Below are 19,964 nucleotides of genomic sequence, written 5' to 3'. Positions count from 1 at the left end.
CGGGGAGGGAGAGAGGGAGGGGGCTTCATTAGCCTTGAAAGGGAGGGGGTTTGCCAAGGTGCATGCACACACACACACACATATATATAATAGTATGTGCATCTAATTTGCATAGATGTACATTATCATAGTGTTTTGCAATATTTTATGCATCCATATGTGTGTGTGTGTTGCAAGGGCATGAAATGTCCATCTTATTTGCATAGATTTGTCTAATTGTACATTTTTGGTGTGTGTGTGTGTGTGTGTGTTGACAACCACCATAACAGATGCACACTTCATGTCATTACAATATATATATATATATATTGTAATGACATGAAGTGTGCATCTGATATGGTGGTTGTCAATTTTTTTTTGCATGCTAATATATGTGTGTGTGTATTGCAATGGCATGAAGTGTGCATCTTAGTTACATAGATTGGTCTAATTGTACCTTTTTTGCATGTGTGTATATATATATATATAGTAAGGACAGGAAGTGTGCACCTTATTTGCATATATTTGCATAACAATTGTGGCGTGCACGTTTTTTTGCATACTCATACGCTCCCTGCATTGTCTATCGTCTATCTATCGTCAAAACAACATTCTGTTTATTATTTATTAGTATACAAATAGCTTATATGGTCTAGTGGGGAGGGAGCATTAATACACAACAGTCCCATTTCATATTATCTTTATTATTCTTTTTATTGTTATTATTATTTTTATGATACTATTGTTATTTTATTGATTATATTATTTATTAGTATCAGGAAGTGTGTCGAGGTACTGCAAGTCCCATTGTCCAAACCACACCAAGATGTTGAGTTGGTCATGGGGGCTCTGTATGTCAAGTTTGGTCTTGATCGGTCATTGGTGTGGATCACAGTTGTCTCAGGAAGTGTGTCAAGGTACTGCAAGTCCCATCATCCATGGGCCGTCATCCCACAGACCACACCAGGATGTAGAGTGGGTTATGGGGGCTCTGTATGCCAAGTTTGAGCTTGATCAGTCATTGGTGTGGATCACAGTGGTCGCAGGAAGTGTGTCAAGGTACTGCAAGTCCCATCATCCATGGTCCATCATCCCACAGACCACACCAGGATGTAGAGTGGGTTATGGGGGCTCTGTATGTCAAGTTTGGTCTTGATCAGTCATTGGTGTGGATCACAGTAGTCTCAGGAAGTGTGTCAAGGTACTGCAAGTCCCATCATCCATGGTCCGTCATCCCACAGACCACACCAGGATGTAGAGTGGGTTATGGGGGCTCTGTATGTCAAGTTTGAGCTTGATCAGTCATTGGTGTGGGTCGCAGTCATCTCAAGAAGTGAGTGAAGATACTGCAAGTCCCATCATCCATGGTCCAAACTCTTCCAAACCACACCAGGATATTGAGTGGATCATGGGGATTCTCTGTGCCAAGTTTGGTCTGAGTCAGTCATTGGTTTGGGTCAAAGTGCTCTCAGGAATGAGTGAAGGTACTTCATGTCCCATTGTCCATGGTCTATCCTCCTCCCGATAGCACCAGGATGTAGAGTGAGTCATGAGGGCTCAGTGTGCGAGGCTTCATCTTGATCAGGCATTGGTGAAGGTTGCAGTGGTCTCAGGAAGTGAGTGAAGTTACTGCAAGTTCCATCATCCATAGTCCATCCTCCTCCAAACTGCACCATGATGTAGAGTGGGTCACGGGGGCTCTGTGTTCCAAGTTTAGCCCTGATTCATCATTATTGGGACTTGTAGTGGTTTCAGGAAGTGAGTGAAGGTACTGCATCTCCTATCATCCATTGACCTATGTCCCCCAAACCTCACCAGGATTTAAAGTGGGTCATGGTGGGTCTGAGTGGCAAGTTTAGTCCAGGTCTCTGATTTTTGGGGACCACAGTGTTCTGTGGGAAGTGAATTGGGTGAAGAGACTGTAAATCCCATTATCCATGGTCCATCCTCCCTCTAACTACACCAGGTTGTAAAGTGGGCCAACTTTGGTCTTGATCTGTCATTGGTGGGGGTCGCAGTGGTCTTTGAAAGCTTACGTTTTTGGAAGTACTGCAGATCCCATCATCCATGGTCTGTCTTCCCCTAAACCATGTGCCAAGTTTGGTCCAGGTCCGTCAATCGTGGGGGGTCGCAGTAGCCTATGGAAATGGCAGCCAATCACAAAGCTGCCACATACCCGCACCGCCGCATACATAGGAACACTGACTTTATTATTTAGTTAGATACAGATAGATGTGTGTGTGTGTGTGAGTGTGTAATTATGGCCATGTGAATTTTTGGGAACACTATTATTACTATTATATTTATTATTAGTAGCAATATAATGATAATTATTGCCGTTATTATATTATATAGTAGTGTTATTATTTATTATGTATATTACTATTATACAGTGTGTGTGTGTGTGTGTGTGTGTGTGTGTGTGTGTGTGCATTTATGTGTTTGTGTGTATGTATATATACATTGTGGCCATGTGAAGTCTTGGGAACGATTATTATTATTAGATACACAACCAGATTAGGACACAGCAAACAAGATCACTCTGCTGGCTGTTGTATTGGATCACACGTCAGACACTTCCCAAGTGTGTGGGACTGTGTGATGTATCGGCGAATAATGCGTGCAGATCCAAGTAAGATGGCCTTTTGCAGCTGGCAGATGGTAATTTTGTCAGCACCGATTGTTTTCAAGTGCTGACCAAGGTCTTTAGGCACTGCACCCAGTGTTCCGATCACCGCTGGGACCACCTTGACTGTTTTTTTTAATATTATTATTATTATTATTATTATTATTATTATTATTTGAAACACAACAAGATTAGTACACAGCAAACAAGATCACTATGTTGGCGGTTGTATTGGATCACACGACACTTCCCAAGTGTATTATTATTATTATTATTATTATTATTATTATTATTATTACATGTTATTCTTGCCCTTGGCTCTTACTTGATTTTGGATGTTTTCAAAGCCGAAAGGTTGTGGTTTCCTCTTCCTCTTCTGCTGCTTTTTGCAGAGGCAGCTTTTGAAAGGGCCCGTTTTCTTGTTTGTTTGTTTGTTTCAAGGACTGGGTATAAATCCCTTGTTTCCTTCTTCTTTAGGATCATCGTCTGCACCAAAGAGGATGACCTTTCAACGCCTTTCGGTATATTATTATTATTATTATTAGTAGTAGTAGTAGTAGTTTAATTATTATTAAACTTATTATAATAAGTATAATTATTATTACTATTAAGTAATAAGTATAATTATTATTACTATTATTATTATACTTACTGTGTTTATTGTTATAACATTTTTATCATTTATTATTATTAGTAGTAGTATAATTATTATATTTATTATTAGTAATATAATCATATTATTTATTTATTGTTATTGTCGAAGGCTTTCATGGGTGGAATCACTAGGTTCTTGTGCGTTTTTTCGGGCTATAGAGCCATGTTCTAGAGCAGTGTTTCTTAACCAGGGGGTCGGGACCCCTGAGGGGGTCGCGAGGGGGTGTCAGAGGGGTCGCCAAAGACCATAAGAAAACACAGTATTTTCTGATGGTTATGGGGATTCCATGTGGGAGGTTTGAGCCAATTCTATTGTTGGTGGAGTTCAGAATGTTCTTTGATTGCAATGAACTACAAATCCCAGCAACTACAACTCCCAAATGTCAAGATCTATTTTCCCCAGAATCCACCAGTGTTCACATTTGGGCATATTGAGTATTTGTGCCAAGTTTGGTCCAGATCAACCACTGCATGAGACCACAGTGATCTCTGGATATAGGTAAACTACAACTCCCAAAGTCAAGGTCAATGCCCATCAAACCCTTCCAGTGTTTTCCATTGGTCATGGGAGCCAAGTTTGGTTCAAATCCATCGCTGGTGGAGTTCAGAATGCTCTTTGATTATAAGTGAACTATAAATCCCAGCAACTACAGCTCCCAAATTACAAAATCAATCCTCCCCCAACCCCACTAGCATTCACATTTGGGCATATTGGGTGTTTGTGCCCAGTTTGGTCCAGTGAATGAAAATGCATCCTGCATGTCAGATATTTACATTATGATTTATAACAGTAGTAAAATGACTGTTATAAAGTAGCAACAAAACAATATTATGGTTGGGGGTCACCACAACACGAGGACCTGTACTAAGGGGTCACGGCATTAGGAAGGTTGAGAACCACTGTTCTAGAGGCATTTCTCCTGACGTTTCGCCTGCATCTATGGCAAGCATCCTCAGAGTGAGAGGATGCTTGCCATAGATGCAGGCGAAACGTCAGGAGAAATGCCTCTAGAACATGGCTCTATAGCCCGAAAAAACCCACAAGAACCTATTTATTGTTATGTTTATTTATTATTATATTTATTTTATTATATTTATTAGTAGTAGTGTTACTACTATTAGTAGTATAATTATTATATTTATTGTCATTATTATGTTTATTATTAATAGTACTAGTAGTACTATTATTATCTATATAAATAAAAATGTTATGTTCGTTTGTGGGATTAACATAACTCAAAAACCACTGAACGAATTGACACCAAATTTGGACACAATACACCTAACAGTCCAACGAGTGTCCATCACCCATAAATACACACGTGCGCACATGCACACACACAAAACCCCAGCGGAGCAGACTTAAAACCCCCCAAATACACCATATATATACATACACTCATATTCATATGCACATGCACACATTCATACACACACACATATGCACAAACACACACACACATACATATACGTATACACATATATACATATAAACATGCACATATACATGCACACATACATATGTACATATATACATGCACTCACATATACACAATATGCAAATACACATATAAACACACAAATACACAAATATATACACACATATATACACCCACGTGTGTATATATATATATATATATATATATGTATGTATATGTATATGTATATATATATACATACAAACATACATATATACACACACATACATATATATATATATATACACACAAAACACATATACACAGACTGGGCCACAGCAACGCGTGGCAGGGGATGGCTAGTTAGTATGACAATTGTATTATTATTATATTACTTAGTAATAGTAATGCTATAATTATTATATTTTTATTGTTATTATATTTGTTGTTATTAACAGTAGTGGTATAATTATGTATATAATATAATATATATAAATATATATAACAATACAATAGTAATAAGAGATATATAGTAGTAGATAGCTTATAATGTAATAATAGGTATGTGCAGAGAAAAATAAATGTATATAAACAATGAAATATATAATAATAATAGATATATAATAGTGCATAGAATTATATATATATATATACACACACACACAACGAAATTATATATCTATTATATATTATATTATATTTATTGTCATTATTATGTTTATTATTAATAGTACTAGTAGTACTATTATTATTAGTATGACAATTGTATTATTATTATATTACTTAGTAATAGTAATACTATAATTATTATATTTTTATTGTTATTCTATTTGTTATTAACAGTAGTGGTATAATTATGTGTATATATATATATATATATATATATATAAAACAATACAATAGTAATAAGAGTTATATAGTAGTAGATAGCTTATAATGTAATAATAGGTATGTGCATAGAAAAATAAATGTATATAAACAATGAAATATATAATAATAGGTATATAATAGTGCATAGAATTATATATATATATATATATACATATATATATATACACACACACACACTAAGAAATTATATATATATATATGATGCATAGAAATATATGTATGTATTAACTGTGCAATGCCTTGTGGGAAAATCACATTTTCCTTTGGCTTCCTCCTTTTGTCAGCAGGGAAGGAGGAGAGGGCTGTTGTGTGTTGTTGTTTACATGTTGTTGTTGTTGTGTCCCCCCCCCCCCACTTTAGATGCCCTAGCACCGAAGCCAGGCCTTGAACCCGCCAAGATGTCCTATTTCACCAGCCATTTCTGGGTAGGAGTTGTTTGGTTTTGTTTTGTGTTTTTACGCATGTCATTATTTCTGAGATTATTTCCTGGCTTCTGTGTTAATATTTACAGGGGAGGGGATGGCACACAACACGCGTGTTTTTAGCGTGGAGTGACTTCATGTCATTATTTGCAGAATAAACGTGCCATATTTCCTCCCCTCTAATATTACATACCCTTCCTGATTTTTAATATATCTATGTATCTCTTTTGATCTATTACATATCCTGATGTTTTAAATCTATATTTTATCTCTCTCTTATCTATCTTATTTATCCCTATCTCTGTCTATCTAGCTGTCTGTCTATCTATCTATCTATCTATCTATCTATCTATCTATCTAATATTACATATCCTGCCTCATTTTTAATCTATATTTAAACAGATATCTATATATCTCTGTGTAAGTATTAAGTTGTTCTGTAACTTAATCAATTATAACACTGATTTACGCAATGCATATAATATGTACAGTAAGTTTAGACCCGGCACAGTCTGGCTTTAGGCCGGGACATGGTACCGAGACAGCCTCGGTCGCCTTAGTGGATGATCTTCACTGGGAGCTCGACAGGGGGAGTGTGTCCCTGTTGGTTCTGCTGGACCTCTCAGCGGCCTTCGATACCGTCGACCACGGTATCCTTCTGGGGCGCCTCACGGGAATGGGTCTTGGAGGTACTGTATTACAGTGGCTCCGGTCCTTCCTAGAGGGTCGATCTCAGAAGGTGTTGTTGGGGGACACCTGTTCAACCCCACAACCATTGTCTTGTGGGGTTCCTCAGGGCTCAATATTGTCTCCCATGTTGTTCAACATCTACATGAAGCCGCTGGGGGGGATCATCCGGAGTTTCGGGGTATGGTGTCATCTGTACGCGGATGATGTCCAACTCTGTCACCCCTTTCCACCTGCTACTAAGGAGGCTGTCCAGGTCCTGAACCGGTGCTTGGTCGCTGTGACGGTCTGGATGAGGGCGAACAAATTGAAATTGAATCCAGACAAGACAGAGGTACTCCTGGTCAGTCGTAAGGCCGAACAGGGCATAGGGTTACAGCCTGTGTTGGATGGGGTCGCACTCCCCCTGAAGACGCAGGTTCGCAGCTTGGGTGTGATCCTGGACTCATCGCTGAGCCTGGAACATCGAGTCCTTCGGGAGATGCTAGCGGGGTACAAATAAAGTTTAATAATAATAATAATAATAATAATAATAATAAATAATTTCTATCTGTGGACTTAACTTTTCTAATGGCAGTATTGATGACTCTTGTAGGGTACCCTCTTTCTTTGAATTTTTTCTCAAAAAAAGACTACCATATTTTCCAGTGCATTAGATGACTTTTTAACCCTGGAAAATCTTATGAAAAATCCAACTCCCTTAGCATTTACCTCTGGTATGACTTCCTCGGGGGAAGTGGTGTTTCGTTTTAATCTCCTAAGTGTGGCGTAGGGTAAGTTGGATTTTAAACTGTGGTGGTGGTACTGTGGTGGTGGTAAGAGTCGTAGTTCCCGAACTCCCAGAATGCCTTAGCAGGCACATCAAGGTATGCCGTCGCCTGGGGCTGCTGAGAGTCAAAGTCAAGAGGCGCTTCCTTCGCCCTAGGCGAGCCCAGTGCCCTTCAGAGGAGAGTGGCGGCAGTGGAGAAGGGTCTTGAAAGTAGAGCGGTGAGAGCGACGGGGGCAGAGGGGACAGCCCAGCGGGCCATCACCCCTGGACACTCTCTGTGGCAATGTGGCCTGTCACTCCTCTTTCCCACACCCTTTTTCCCTCTGCCCTCCCCCTCCTCCTCCTCCCCTTCTCAGGCTGCGCTGCTAAGGGAGTTGGATTTTTCATAAGATTTTCCAGGGTTAAAAAGTCGTCTAATACACCGGAAAATACGGTAGTCTTTTTATAGTAATTACTAGCTATCCCCTGCCACGTGTTGCTGTGGCCCAGTCTTGTGATCTGGAAAATAAAGTAATGAGAAAGTGTTGGTTTCTAATATATGTAATTTCTTTATGCTTGTGAGTAAACAGTATTTCTTGTTGTTTCTTTGTCAGTGTTGATGTGGAGAGTGTCTGGTTTGCCTACTCTGGAATATGCAACATATCATAGTCCTTCTTTATTTAAGGGTCTCTTTCAAATCTATGATACTATATCTGTGTGTGTGAGAGAGAATCATATCTATCTATATTTATGACTGGATGGCTCTTTGTCAGGAGGGCTCTGATTACATTTTCTTGCTCTGGTGAAGAGAGTTAGACTGGATGGCCTTAAGTATTTTCTGTTGGTCATGGGGGTTCTGTGTGGGAAGTTTGCCCCATTTCTGTCATTTGTGGGTTTCAGAATGCTCTTTAATTGTAGTGAACTATAAATCCCAGTATGTACAAATCCCAAATGTCAAAGTCTATTTCCTCCAAACTCCATCTGTGTTCATATTTAGGCATATGGAATATCCGTGCCAAGTTTGGTCCAGATCCATCATTGTTTGAGTCCACTGTGCTCTCTGGATATGGGTGAACTATAATTCCCAAACTCAAGGTCAATGTCCACCAAACCCTTCCAGTGTGTTCTGTTGGTCATGGAAGTCCTGTATGCCATGTTTGGTTCAATTCCATCATTGGTGGAGTTCAGAATGCTCTTTGATTGTAGGTGAACTATAAATCCCAGCACCTACAACTCCCAAATGTCAAGGTCTATTTCCCTTAAACTCCATCTGTGTTCATATTTGGGCATATGGAATATTCGTGCCAAGTTTGGTCCAGATCCATCATTGTTTGAGTCCACAGTGCTCTCTGGATGTAAGTGAACTACAACTCCCAAACTCAAGGTCAATGCCCACCAAACCCTTCCAGTTTTTTCTGTTGGTCATGGGAGCCCTGTGTGTTAAGTTTGGCCCAATTCCATCATTGGTGGAGTTCAGAACGCTCTTTGATTGTAGGTAAACTATAAATCCCAGCAACGACATTTCCCAAATGACAATTTTTTTGAGTGGAGGACATATATTGGACTGTTAGGTGTCTTGTGTCCAAATTTGGTGTCAATTCCCCCAGTGGTTTTTGAGTTCTGATGGTAGCACGAACTAACATTACATTTTTATTTATATAGATTTGACTTGTATACCGCTACTCCCGATTTGGCTCGGAGTGGTTTACAGCAGTAGATTAAAACAATACAATTAACTTTAAAATACAATAAAAACAAGAACAGACATAGTCCCAAGTTATTCACCCATCGAAAGCTTGTCGGAAGAGAAAGATCTTACAGGCTTTCCGAAAAGCAAGTAGGTCTCGGATAGTTCGGGTTTCAACTGGCAAGGCCTTCCATAAATAAGGGGCCACAATCGAGAAGGCTCTCTCAATCAAATGGTTCTAAAAAGTTTAAACAGTTCTATTCTTGTCTGGAATAAATTGAATTTAGGTGTGGATATAATGCTTAACGCTTTACTGACTATATTAGCTTCTTTTGGAGATGGGGGTAGTTGGATAAATTGACTACTAAGTTGGATAAATTGACTACTAGGTTGGGAAGTGTGTGTGTTGGTTATTTGAAAATGGTGCGGTTGGTGTCTGGTTTTAGTTCTATTGGATAAGAACTTATTGTTTAATGTTTACTATGGATATTTTTCTTGAATGATGAATTGATGTTTACATGTATTTTGCCTATGGTATTGATACTAATTATAATCTTATTGTACATATTATATGTATTGTGTAAATCAGTGTTATAATTGATTTTTAATCTATTTTATTTATCTTTATCTCGGTTTCTTTTATTCTCTCTCTCTCTCTCCCATCTCTCTCTCTTTCATTGTTTCGCTCTCTCTCTCTTTCCTTCTGTTGACTCTGTGCTTAGCTCCTTCTGGCACCGAAGGGAGGACACTGGGAGGAGGAGTCCATACACACACACACACACACACCTCATATCTACGTATCTATGGCTGGATGGCCATCTGTTGGGAGTTCTTCGATTGTAGGCAGAAAAGGGGTCTGTGGATGACCTGTAGGGGTCCCTTCCAACTCTATTATATATCCATTAGGTGTGTGTGTGTATGGCCTCCTATATATCTGTCTTGTTTATGCCTGGATGGCCATCTTTTGGGAATGCTTTGATGGTGTGCAAAAAGCAGGATGGCTTTTAGAGGCCGCTTTCCTCTTCTAGGATCCTAGGATATATCCATCATGTATATGTGTATGTATGTGTGTATATATGTATGTGTGTATGTATATGTGTGTATATATACATACACACATACATATATACACAGGAATATTGCACTCAAATCACCCCTGACAAATGGCCATCCAGCCTCTGCTTAAAAGCTTCCAAAGAAGGAGCCTCCACCACACTCCGGGGCAGAGAGTTCCACTGCTGAACGGCTCTAACATGAGGCAGAACTTCCTGACTGTGAGAGCCGTTCAGCAGTGGAACTCTCTGCCCCGGAGTGTGGTGGAGGCTCCTTCTTTGGAAGCTTTTAAACAGAGGCTGGATGGCCATTTGTCAGGGGTGATTTGAGTGCAATATTCCTGCTTCTTGGCAGGGGTTTGGACTGGATGGCCCATGAGGTCTCTTCCAACTCTTTGATTCTATGATTCTATGATTCTATATATAGACAGGCATGTAGCCGGGGGGGGGGGGGGCTTGAGGGGCTTCAGCCCCCCCCCCCCGAAATTCTCATGGTGGTCCACGAGAAGGCCTTACTGGTGCATTATTTAAACTGTTATGTTTATTCATATCATGATCTGATCACCATACTCAATATATCCCATATGCATGGTGGTAGTGGGGTAATGATACAAAAGATTTGCTAGGCTAGACCCTCTTTCACTCAGACTCAGCCCCCCCGAAACTCAGCCCCCCCCCAAACCCCCCTGAAAAAAATTCAGCCCCCCCCCCCCCCCCGAAACGAAATCCTGGCTACGGGCCTGTATATAGAGATATTTAGATATATACATACACCTGTTTATATGTATGTATGTATGTGGAGCCCCCGGTGGCGCAGTGTGTTAAAGCACTGAGCTGCTGAGCTTGTTGATCGAAAGGTTGCAGGTTCGATTCCGGGGAGCGGCGTGAGCTTCCGCTGTCAGCCCCAGCTTCTGCCAACCTAGCAGTTCGAAAACATGCAAATGTGAGTAGATCAATAGGTACCGCTCCGACGGGAAGGTAAGGGCGCTCCATGCAGTCATGCCGGCCACATGACCTTGGAGGTGTCTACGGGCAACGCCGGCTCTTCGGCTTAGAAATGGAGATGAGCACCACACCCCAGAGTCAGACATGACTGGACTTAATGTCAGGGGACAACCTTTACCTTATGTATGTATGTATATGTGTGCGCGTGTGTGTATGGAGGCCCTTTCCTGTTCTAGGATCCTATAATCTATCCAGCATGTGTGTATGTATGTATATCTGTTTGTTTATGTATATATATGTGTGTGTGTATGTGTATATATATATTTATAGATATGCATATATGTATATGTGTGTATGTATGTGCATATGTGTGTACATATGTATATGTGTATATATGTATGTGTATATATATGCATATATAAACACACACACACACATATGTGTGTGTGTGTGTGTGTATGTATATATAGTTATAGACCTATAACTATACAGAAAAACAATTGAACAACTGTCGAAGGCTTTCATGGCTGGAATCACTCAGTTCTTGTGGGTTTTTTCGAGCTATAGAGCCATGTTCTAGAGGCATTTCTCCTGACGTTTCACCTGCATCTGTGGCAAGCATCCTCAGAGTGAGAGGATGCTTGCCATAGATGCAGGCGAAACGTCAGGAGAAATGCCTCTAGAACATGGCCATATAGCCCGAAAAAACCCACAAGAACTGAATTGAACAACTTTCGGACAATTTCCAATCTCCCCTTCTTGGGCAAAGTCCTAGAACATGTGGTTGCCTCACAGCTCCAGGGGTTCTTGGAAGACACTGATGATCTAGATCTGGCACAGTCTGGCTTTAGGTTGGGACATGGTACTGAGACAACCTTGGTCGCCTTAGTACAGTGGTTCTCAACCTGGGGTCCCCAGATGTTTTTGGCCTACAAATCCCAGAAATCCCAGCCAGTTTAGCAGCTGATAGGATTTCTGGGAGTTGAAGGCCAAAAACATCTGGGGACCCCAGGTTGAGAACCACTGCCTTAGTAGATGATCTATGCAGGGAACAGGACAGGGGGAGTGTGACCCTGTGGGTTCTCCTGGACCTCTCAGCGGCCTTCAATATTGTTGACCATGGTATCCTTCTGGGATGCCTCACTGATATGGGACTTAATAATAATAATAATAATAATAATAATAAACTTTATTTCTACCCCGCCAACATCTCCCCGATGGGGACTCGGAGCGGCTTACATCTCCCCGATGGGGACTCGGAGCGGCCAAGCCCGGACAACATAATACAGCAATAAAATCAAAGCATATACAACAACATTATCAAAATGACATAAAAATTAAAATAAACATTCTAATAAACACAATCACAATAGACTTGGAGGTACTATTCTGCAGTGGCTCTTGTCCTTGCTTGAGGGTCATTCCCAGAAGGTGTTGCTCGACCTCACAACCATTGACTTGTGGAGTCCCGCAGGGATCAGTGTTTAACATTTTACATGAAGTCGCTAGGAGAGATCATCAAGAGTTTTGGGGTCAGATGTCATCTATACGCAGATGATGTTAATCTCTATCACTTCTTCCCACCTGCTACCCCTCTATTCCGCTTTGGTTAGACCACACCTGGAATATTGTGTCCAATTCTGGGCACCACAATTCAAGAGAGATATTGACAAGCTGGAATGTGTCCAGAGGAAGGTGACTAAAATGACCAAGGGTCTGGAGAACAAGCCCTATGAGGAGCGGCTTAAGGAGCTGGGCATGTTTAGCCTGAAGAAGAGAAAGCTGAGAGGAGATATGATAGCCATGTATAAATATGTGAGAGGAAGCCACAGGGAGGAGGGAGCAAGCTTGTTTCTGCTTCCTTGGAGACTAGGACGCGGTACAATGGCTTCAAACTACGAGAGGAGATTCCATCTGAACACGAGGAAGAACTTCCTGACTGTGAGAGCCGTTCAGCAGTGGAACTCTCTGTGTGGTGGAGGCTCCTTCTTTGGAAGCTTTTAAACAGAGGCTGGGTGGCCATCTGTCAGGGGTGATTTGAATGCAATATTCCTGCTTCTTGGCAGGGGGTTGGACTGGATGGCCCATGAGGTCTCTTCCAACTCTTTGATTCTATGATTCTATGCTGCTAAGGAGGCTGTTCAGGCCCTGATCTGGTGCTTGGCCGCTGTGATGATCTGGATGAGGGTGAACAAATTGAAATTGAATCCAGACAAGACAGAGGTCCTCCTGGTCATCTGCAAGACCAAACAGGGCATAGAGTTACAGCCTGTGCTGGATGGGGTCACACTCCCCTTGAAGACACAGGTTCACAGTTTGGGGGTTCTCCTGGACTCATTGCTGAGCCTGGGACTCCAGGTCTTGGCGGTGGCTGGGAGAGCTTTTGCACAACTAAAACTTGTGTGTCCATACCTTGAGAAGTCTGACTTGGACACTGTGGTCCACACTCTTGTTACATCCCGAATAGACTACTGGAATGCACTTTACGTGGGGTTGCTTTTGAAGACTGCCTGAAAGCTCCAACTAGTCCAACTGTTGTCAGCCAGGTTGCTCACTGTTGCAGCATACAGAGAGCATACAACCCTTCTGCTGCGGCAGCTCCCCTGGCTGCCAATCTGCTACCGAGCACAATTCAAAGCGCTGGTCTTAACCTGTAAATCCCTGAACGGTTCCAGCCCAGATTACCTGTCCGAACGTATCTCCCATTACGAACATCACAAAATTTAAGATCAGCTGGAGAGGCCCTGCTCTTGAGCCCACCACCATTGCAAATGCAACTGGTGGGAACGAGAGACAGGGCCTTCTCAAGTGGTGGCTCCTCGCCTGTGGAACTCTCTCCCCAGTGACATCAGACTGCCCTCCTCCCTTCTGGCCTTCAGAAAGAAACTCAAAACCTGGTTATGAGGCCAAGCATTTGAACTATATAGGCAGCAATCCAGAAGAAGACTCAAGTGATATGAATGACAATGGACTGACCCGGACTTGGATTTTAAAACCTGCGTGATTTTAAACAAATGCCTTATTAATGTAATAAATAATGTATAAATATGTGAGAGGAAGCCACAGGGAGGAGGGAGCAAGCTTGTTTTCTGCTTCCCTGGAGACTAGAACACGGAACAATGGCTTCAAACTACAAGAGAGGAGATTCCATCTGAACATTAGGAAGAACTTCCTGTCTGTGAGAGCCGTTCAGCAGTGGACCTCTCTGCCCCGGAGTGTGGTGGAGGCTCCTTCTTTGGAAGCTTTTAAGCAGAGGCTGGATGGTCATTTGTCAGGGGTGTTTTGAATGCAATATTCCTGCTTCTTGGCAGGGGGTTGGACTGGATGGCCCATGAGGTCTCTTCCAACTCTTTGATTCTATGATTCTATAATGTTTTAATGAATTGTTTTAAACGTATTTTTATGAATGTGGATGGCACTGAACGAGTGCCTGTTGTGAAGCCACCCTGAGTCCCTCCTTGGGGGTGAGAAAGATGGGGTACAAATGTAATACATAAATATATTATTTATTTACATTTATTTATTTATAAATTTATAAATAAATAAATAATAGAAGCACCCGGTGGTGTAGTGGGTTAAAGCCCTGTGCCGGCAGGACTGAAGACCGACAGGTTGCAGGTTCAAATTCGGGGAGAGGCGGATGAGCTCCCTCTATCAACTCCAGATTCTCATGCGGGGACATGGATGATAAAAACACAAGGATGATAAAAACATCAAATCATCCGGGTGTCCCCTGGGCAATGTCCTTGCGGACGGCCAATTCTCTCACACCAGAAGCGACTTGCAGTTTCTCAAGTCGCTCCTGACACAACAAAATAAATAAATAAATGTGTGTATATGTGTGTAGAGCCCCCGGTGGTGCAGTGGGTTAAAGCACTGAGCTGCTGAGCTTGTTGATCGAAAGGTCGCAGGTTCGATTCCGGGGAGCGACGTGAGCTTCCGCTGTCAGCCCTAGCTTCTGCCAACCTAGCAGTTCGAAAACATGCAAATGTGAGTAGATCAATAGGTACCGCTCCAGCGGGAAGGTAACGGCGCTCCATGCAGTCATGCCGGCCACATGACCTTGGAGGTGTCTACGGACAACGCTGGCTCTTCGGCTTAGAAATGGAGATGAGCACCACACCCCAGAGTCAGACATGACTGGACTTAATGTCAGGGGACTACCTTTACCTTTACCTTTTTATATGTGTATGTGTGTGTGGGGTATATATCGTGGGCAGAAGGGGGTACGTTTGGATGGCCTTTAGGGGCCCCGTTCCTGCTCTAAGCTTCTCCAGTTCTATGCTTTCAATAGGTCTAGTCTAGTCTATATTGATATGATATATAATAGCAACATAATAAAATAATAATATAATACAACAATAATATAATATAACAACAACATAGTAATAATATAATATAATATTACTATAATAATAATAGAATATAAATAAATGGAATAAAATAATATAAATAATAAAAAATATAATGTTGTTGTTGCTATTGGCAGGGGGAGAAGAGCCATGGCTTTGAGGTGCTGTACCAGAACATGAAGCAGGGCCAGGTCTCGGCCAAGGAGCTGGCCGACTTTGTCCGGGAGAGGTGAGTGGGTAGATGGGAGGTCCCTATTCCCCCCGCTCTCTCCCTGGATGCCTGGCCCTCTGTCGGGAGGGCTTTGCTGGGGGCCTTTGAGACTAGCATCTGTCCTTCCTTCCTTCCTTGCAGGGCAGCGGTGGAAGAAGCCTATGCCAAGTCCATGGCCAAGATGTCCAAGCTGGCCGGCAGCAGTACCCAGTTGGGGTGAGACAGAGAGAGAGGGAGGGAGGGAGGGAGATGCAGGATTGCTTATGATATTATCATAGTATTATTATTACCAGCTATTGGGGACTGTGGGAGCCCAGCACACCTGGAGGGAGTGGGGGGCGAAGTTTGGGCAGGCCTGACCTGGGTGCCCTTAAGGCTAGCCTTGCCTTGTCTTCCCGGGCAGGACGTTCGCCCCGCTGTGGGAGGTATTCCGCATCTCGTCGGATAAACTGGCGCTCTGCCACCTGGAGTTGGCCCGGAGGCTGCAAGACCTGCTGCGCGAAGTCGGGCGCTACACAGAGGAGCAGAGCAGGACCCACAAGAAGGTTCTTCTGAGGGAGGGAGGGGGCGAGGGAAGGAAGGAAAGAGAGGGAGGGAAGGAAGGAAGGAAGGAGAAAAAGAAGGAAGGAGGGAAGGGAGGGAGGGATAAGGAAAGAAAAGAGAAGGAAAGAGGAAATTAAAAGAGGAAGAAGGAAAGGAATGAGGAAAAGAAGGAAGGAAGCATGAAAGGAAAGCAATGAGGGAGGAAAGGATGGAAGGAGAAAAGGAAGAATGGAAGGAAGGACAGAAGAAAGGAAAGGAAGGAGGAAAGGAAGTGGGGTGCTATGGAGGGAAACAAATCAGGACACACAAGATCTGTCCAAAGGAGAGAGGAGGAAAGAAAGGAGGAAAAGAAAGATGGAAGGAGGAAAGGAAAGAGAGGAAGGAAAAAAGGGGAAGGAGGAAAGGAAGGATGGAAGGAAGGAAAGATTAAAGGAAAGGGAAGGAAGTGAGGGCAGGTGGTTAAGAGAGGAGCAGCTGAGGACGCAGAAGGAGGTCTATGGGAGGCTATGGGGCAGGAAGGAAGGAGAAGAGAGAGGGAGGGAGGATGGAAGGAAGGAAACACAAAGGATGCAAAAGAAGGAAGGAAGGAGGAAAGAAAGAAAGGGAGGAAAAAAGGAAGGAGGAAAGGGAGGGATGCTGAAAGGATGGAAGAAAGGGATGAAGAAAGGAACAAATGAAAAAGAGGGAAGGGAAGAGGGAGGGAAGGAAGGAAAGATGGAAAGGACCTTGGGCGCTAGGAAGACGAGCAGCTACGGACCCACAAGAAGGTCTGTGGGGGTCTATGTTTATTTGTGTCTTTGCCCACTTGCAGTCGAAGGAAGAGGTGTCGGGGACGCTGGAGGCGGTGCAGGCACTGCAGGGTGCGACACAGCTGCTGCCCAAGGCCAGGGAGGCCTTCCAGAGCCGTGGGATGGAGCTGGATCGCCTGCGCAGGGAGGGTGCCGGGCCCAAGGAGGTTGAGAAGGTGCCTCCTGCATGCCCGTCCTTTCAGGGGAGGCTGGGGGGCACCCTGCTGCAGGGACTTTTCCTATTAGTATTACTATTCTTGTTGCTGCTCCTCTCAGGCGGAGCTGAAGTCCCGGAAGGCGGCAGAGGCGCTGCGTCGCGCAGCGGAGAAGTACAACTTTGCGCGGAGCGACTTTGAGCGCAAGATGCGGGACTCAGCCGCGGTAAAGATGCGGGGCAGGGGGGTGATGGATGGGGCTGGTACAGAAGGAAGCAAAGAAGGAAGAGCTGGAGAAGGACTACAGCTTCCAGCATCCCCTCTGCTTGCTTCCTTGCAGCGCTTCCAGGAAGTGGAGGAGTCCCACCTGCAGCAGATGAAGGCCCTGATTGGCTCCTTTATCCACTCGGTGGAAGACGCCCACGTCCAGATTGGGCAGGTAAGAGGATCTACCTTCGTATGGAAGTACAATAACATTATATTATCAATGAAATTAATAATAACATTAAAATATTGTATTGTTGAAGGCTTTCATGGCTGGAATCACTAGGTTCTTGTGGGTTTTTTCGGGCTATAAGACCATGTTCTAGAGGCATTTCTCCTGACGTTTCGCCTGCATCTATGGCAAGCATCCTCAGAGGTAGTGAGGTCTGTTGGAATTAGGAAAATGGGTTTCTATATCTGTGGAATGGCTGGGGTGGGGCAAAGAGCTCTTCCCTGCTGGAGCTAGGTGTGAATGTTTCAACTGACTACCTTCATTAGCATTTGAAGGTCTGCCTGAGCCTGGGAAAATCCCCTGTTGAGAGGTGTTAAGATGTGCCTGGTTGTTTCCTCTCTGCTGTTTTGCTCTTGTAATTTTAGAGTTTTTTTTAATACTGGTAACCAGATTTTGTTCATTTTCATGGTCGCTTCCTTTCTGTTGAAATTGTCCACATGCTTGTGGATTTCAATGGCTTCTCTGTGTAGTCTGACATGGTGGTTGTGAGAGTGGTCCAGCATTTCTGTGTTCTCAAATAATATGCTGTGTCCAGGCTGGTTCATCAGGTGCTCTGCTATGGCGGACTTCTCTGGTTGAAGTAGTCTGCAGTGCCTTTCATTTTCCTTGATTCGTGTCTGGGCAATGCTGCGTTTGGTGGTCCCTATGTAGACTTGTCCACAGCTGCATGGTATACGGTAGACTCCTGCAGAGGTGAGAGGATCCTTCTTGTTCTTTGCTGAACGTAGCATTTGTTAGATTTTCTTGGTGGGTTTGTAAGTGGTTTGTATGTTGTGTTTCCTCATCAGCTTCCCTATGTGGTCAGTGGTTCCCTTGATGTATGGCAGGAACACTTTTCCTCTGGGTGGATCTTCATCTTTACTCTCGTGGCTTGTTCTTGGTCTTGCAGCTCTTCTGATGTCTGAGGTGGAATATCCATTGGCCGGGAGAGCCCAGTTGAGGTGGTTCAGTTCATCTTGGAGGAAGTGGGGTTCGCAGATTCTTTTTGCACGGTCTGCCAAGGCTTTAATGGTGCTTCTTTTTTGACTTGGGTGATGGTTGGAGTTTTTATGTAGATATCTATCTGTGTGTGTGGGTTTTCTGTAGACGGTGTGACCCACTTGTTGATCTGGTTTGCGGATAACTAGGACATCTAGAAAAGGCAGTCTTCCTTCATTTTCTTTTTCCATTGTGAATTGGATTTTTGGGTGGATGCTGTTAGGATGGTCCAGGAACCTGTTGAGTTCTTCTTCTCCATGGCTCCAAATGGTGAAGGTGTCATTAAAATATTATTCAAAAACCCTGTTAATAGGAGCATTTGGAAGATATTAACATGAAATATGTTGAAATTGTATGTATATTCCTGTAGGTCCATGAAGAGTTCAAGCAAAACATGGAGAACATCGGGGTGGAGACCTTGCTCAGGAACTTTGCTGAAAGCAAAGGCACCGGGCGACACCCACCAGGTTGGAAGTGCCTCTGGCTTGGCAATAGAATTGCACGCAAGGGGAGCAGGTCAGGTCTTCTATTATAGATCATAGCATTCATAGTACTAATCTTTGTGCCTTCCTCCTTCCCTCCCTCCCTTCAGGGCCCTTGGACTTTGAGGAGCTCAGCTTGGCACCTTTGCAGGAAGGCAAGTACCAGCACCAGGGGGCAGGGGAAGGGGCTTTGGAGTTGCAGCAGTCACAGCGACAACAACAACAACAACAACAACAACAACAATAATACTATTAATAATAATAATAATAATAATAACAACAACAATAATAAAAAATATTAATAATACTACCAATATTAATGACATTTTAATAAAATACTAAAGCTACTAATAATACAATACTACTACTAATGTTATTATTAGTAGCTTTAGTATTTTATTAAAATGTCATTAATATTGGTAGTATTACTAATATTTTTATTATTGTTGTTATTATTATTATTATTATTATTATTATTATTAATAGTATTGTTGTTGTTGTTGTTGTTATAATAATACAATACTACTACTAATGTTATGGGGCCCCCGGTGGCGCAGTGGGTTAAAGCACCGAGCTGCTGAGCTTGTTGATCGAAAGGTCGCAGGTTCGATTCCGGGGAGCGGCGTGAGCTTCCGCTGTCAGTCCTAGCTTCTGCCAACCTAGCAGTTCGAAAACATGCAAATGTGAGTAGATCAATAGGTACCGCTCCGGCAGGAAGGTAAGGGCGCTCCATGCAGTCATGCCGGCCACATGACCTTGGAGGTGTCTACGGACAACGCTGGCTCTTCGGCTTAGAAATGGAGATGAGCACCACACCCCAGAGTCAGACATGACTGGACTTTATGTCAGG

General features: G+C 42.9%; 1 protein-coding gene across 4 annotated transcripts in view; it reads left to right on the top strand.

Annotated features, from left to right (window-relative positions):
* The window catches only part of FCHO1 (FCH and mu domain containing endocytic adaptor 1), a 34,259-nt gene that overhangs the window by 140 nt on the left and 14,155 nt on the right, over positions 1-19,964 (top strand). For 2 of the 4 annotated variants that reach the window (XM_067473621.1, XM_067473622.1), the window contains exons 2-11: positions 3,083-3,126; positions 5,929-5,993; positions 15,599-15,690; positions 15,814-15,888; positions 16,076-16,217; positions 17,027-17,179; positions 17,280-17,384; positions 17,499-17,597; positions 19,003-19,099; positions 19,225-19,269. In XM_067473621.1, coding sequence (XP_067329722.1) covers positions 5,967-5,993; positions 15,599-15,690; positions 15,814-15,888; positions 16,076-16,217; positions 17,027-17,179; positions 17,280-17,384; positions 17,499-17,597; positions 19,003-19,099; positions 19,225-19,269 — 835 coding nt within the window. In that variant the 5' untranslated portion in view covers positions 3,083-3,126; positions 5,929-5,966. The remainder of the gene's footprint in view (positions 1-3,082; positions 3,127-5,928; positions 5,994-15,598; positions 15,691-15,813; positions 15,889-16,075; positions 16,218-17,026; positions 17,180-17,279; positions 17,385-17,498; positions 17,598-19,002; positions 19,100-19,224; positions 19,270-19,964) is intronic. The other 2 variants (XM_067473624.1, XM_067473623.1) reach the window with 1 other exon arrangement.

Source organism: Anolis sagrei, chromosome X (genome assembly GCF_037176765.1).
Source record: "Anolis sagrei isolate rAnoSag1 chromosome X, rAnoSag1.mat, whole genome shotgun sequence".
Classification (NCBI taxonomy): domain Eukaryota; kingdom Metazoa; phylum Chordata; class Lepidosauria; order Squamata; family Dactyloidae; genus Anolis; species Anolis sagrei.
This window is presented reverse-complemented; position numbering and strand designations above follow the sequence as displayed.